This window comes from Gadus macrocephalus, chromosome 14, assembly GCF_031168955.1.
Source record: "Gadus macrocephalus chromosome 14, ASM3116895v1".
Lineage (NCBI taxonomy): Eukaryota > Metazoa > Chordata > Actinopteri > Gadiformes > Gadidae > Gadus > Gadus macrocephalus.
Window position 1 is genome coordinate 2,809,286 of NC_082395.1, and position 2,894 is coordinate 2,812,179.

Below are 2,894 nucleotides of genomic sequence, written 5' to 3' on the forward strand. Positions count from 1 at the left end.
AACGCAGGTCAGGGAGAGAGAGAGTCGTGTGTGTGTGTGTGTGTGTGTGTGTGTTTGATTGTTTTTTTGTGTGTGTATGTGTGCATGTATGTGTGCGTGTTTGTGTATGTGTGTGTGTACGGGGAAGGGCGGAGAAGGTAGGGGCCGGTGTGGGCGAGGGAGAGAGAGAGTCGTGTGTATCTGATTGGTTCTGTATGTGCGTGTGCGTGTGTGTGTGTGTGCGTGTGTGTGTGTGTGTGTGTGCGTGTGTGTGTGTGTGTGTGTGTGTGTGCGTATGTGCGTGTGCGTGTGCATGTGTGTGTGTGTGTGTACGTACGGGGAGGGGGGGGGAGGAGAAGGTAGGGGCCGTTTCGTGATCCGCCCGCTGTGAGCAGGTGGGCTGGGGGGGCTGGCGGGGATGGGGGTTGGGTTTGGGGGTGTCAGGGAGGAGGGGGGGGGGGGGTAGGGGTCTGGCAGGTTGTGTGTGGCGGCGTGGCGTCCAGCTACTGGTAGGTGCCCAGCTGGAAGTCCTTGGGGGGCAGCTTGAGGCCCAGGGAGTTGGTCCCCAGGGGGTCCATCATGTTCTTGTAGCGCTCCCCGCGGTGCTTCTGCAGGAAGGGGCCCCAGTCTGGCTGGGGGAGCACACCAGCTTCAGGCGCTGTGGAGGGGGGGGGGGGGGGGACAGACACAGGGTTAGTGACAAAACAAACGAAAAGTGGGATGAGTGAGGTGGGAAACACACTCCCAATGTTCACACACAGGGCGGACACACAACAAGTCTCCCCCCGGCTCACTCCTCTCTGAGACGTTCTGCACCGCTGATTCTGTACTCCGTTGTATTTAGTTTTTCCAAATTCATTTTTAAGCTCTAGAAACATGACCGAGGCGCGGCCCTCCTAGCTGGCTACGGGCACGGTCGTCCTCTGTGATTGGCTGAAAACGACGCCATGTGGTTGGAGCACACGAGACACTGCGCTCCGCACCCCGACACGCCCCCCTGGGGGCCCCGCGGTCCGGGCGTCTGCGTGGTTCAGGCTGTCGGCCGCTCCCCTGCGGCAGCACGTCCGTCACCGGCAGCCTGTCTCGGGTGCTTTGTACTCCGACAGGACCAAAGGGAGGGGCCGCCCCCCCCCCCCCACCACGACGGGCCGCTCCCCCTGCCTCTGCTCTGGGCACTCATCCTCGTCATCATCTTCATCGTGGACATCATCATCCATTAATGTGAGCAGATAAGAAGCCGCCAGACTCCCGGCATAATGCCTCCGTTATTACCCAGCCAGAAACACACCTCAGACTACTAATCACAGCAGGGCGAGAGCGGGAGAGGGAGGCGCTGTGTGTGTGTGTGTGTGTGTGTGTGTGTGTGTGTGTGTGTGTGTGTGTGTGTGTGTGTGTGTGTGTGTGTGTGTGTGTGTGTGTGTGTGTGTGTGTGTGTGTGTGTGTGTGTGAGTGAGAGAGTATTTGAAAGAGGGATAATAAGGGATTGACAAAAACAAATGTGAATTCAGCATGGTTAGTCCTTGTTGTGTGATGGATGTGTGTGTGTGTGTGTGTGTGTGTGTGTGTGTGTGTGTTGGTGTGTTTCATTGTGTGCGTGGTTGGAAGATAAATCGAAATGGATTCACACAAACAAAGAATTCTGAGTGGCTGTGTAAATACATCTGTATGTGTGTGAGTATGTATGTATGTATGTATGTATGTATGTATGTATGTATGTATGTATGTATGTATGTATGTATGTATGTATGTATGTATGTATGCATGTATGTATGTATGTATGTATGCATATATGTATGTATGTATGTATGCATATATGTATGTATGTATGTGTGAGTGTGTGTGTGTGTGTGTGTGTGTGTGCATGTGTGTGTCTACGTAAGTGTGTGTTTAATTTGTGTGTGTCTATGTGTGTGTGTGCGTGTGTGTGTGTGTATGTATTGTATGTATGTATGTGTGTGTATGTGTGTGTGTATGTGTGTGTGTGTGTGTGTGTGTGTGTGTGTGTGTGTGTGTGTGTGTGTGTGTGTGTGTGTGTGTGTGTGCATGTGTGTCTACGTAAGTGTGTGTTTAATTTGTGTTTGCGTTTGTGTGAGTGTGTTTAATGTGTGTCTTAGTGTGTGTGTGTGTGTGTGTGTGTGTGTGTGTGTGTGTGTGTGTGTGTGTGTGTGTGTGTGTATGTGTGTGTAATTACATAAGCATGTGTTTAATGTGTGTGTGTGTGTGTGTGTGTGTGTGTGTGTGTGTGTGTGTGTGTGTGTGTGTGTGTGTGTGTGTGTGTGTGTGTGTGTGTGTGTGTGTGTGTGTGCTTGTGTGTGTCTACATAAGCGTGTGTGTGTGTGTGTCTGTTGGCGTGTGTCTGCGCGTCGTCCCGTACCTCGGAGAAGGAGCCGGGTGCCAGGTACATCTTGATGAAGAACATGATGGGGATCCAGATGACGGAGCAGATGACCATGAGCCAGCCCATCGCCATGGACCAGCCGGGGTAGGTGTAGTCCTCGTAGGTCATGCCCTTCCACTGGTACAGGCTCAGCCCCAGGATGCCCTGCAGGGGGCACCAGAGGACCGCAGGGTCAGCGGACCAGGACATGGGTCTAGTGGGTAGAACACCAAGGGTGGTAGGACCAGGACATGGGTCTAGTGGGTAGAACACCAGGCTCAGCGGACCAGGACATGGGTCTAGTGGGTAGAACACCAAGGGTCGTAGGACCAGGACATGGGTCTAGTGGGTGAACACCAAGGGTCGTAGGACCAGGACATGGGTCTAGTGGGTAGAACACCAAGGGTCGTAGGACCAGGACATGGGTCTAGTGGGTAGAACACCAAGGGTCGTAGGACCCGGACATGGGTCTAGTGCAGGGGTCACCAACCTTTTTGAACCTGAGAGCTACTTCATGGACACTGAGTCATACGAAGGG

The 2,894-nt window shown here is 53.4% G+C and overlaps 1 protein-coding gene across 1 annotated transcript in view; it reads right to left on the reverse strand.

Annotated features, from left to right (window-relative positions):
• Positions 1 to 383: 383 nt before the first annotated feature.
• slc6a5 (solute carrier family 6 member 5) overlaps positions 384 to 2,894 on the reverse strand; it is a 17,283-nt gene continuing 14,772 nt past the window's right edge. Inside the window, 3 exon segments of the mRNA XM_060071342.1 lie at positions 384 to 619; positions 622 to 637; positions 2,354 to 2,521. Of these exon segments, the coding sequence (XP_059927325.1) occupies positions 483 to 619; positions 622 to 637; positions 2,354 to 2,521 (321 nt within the window). The 3' untranslated portion in view covers positions 384 to 482.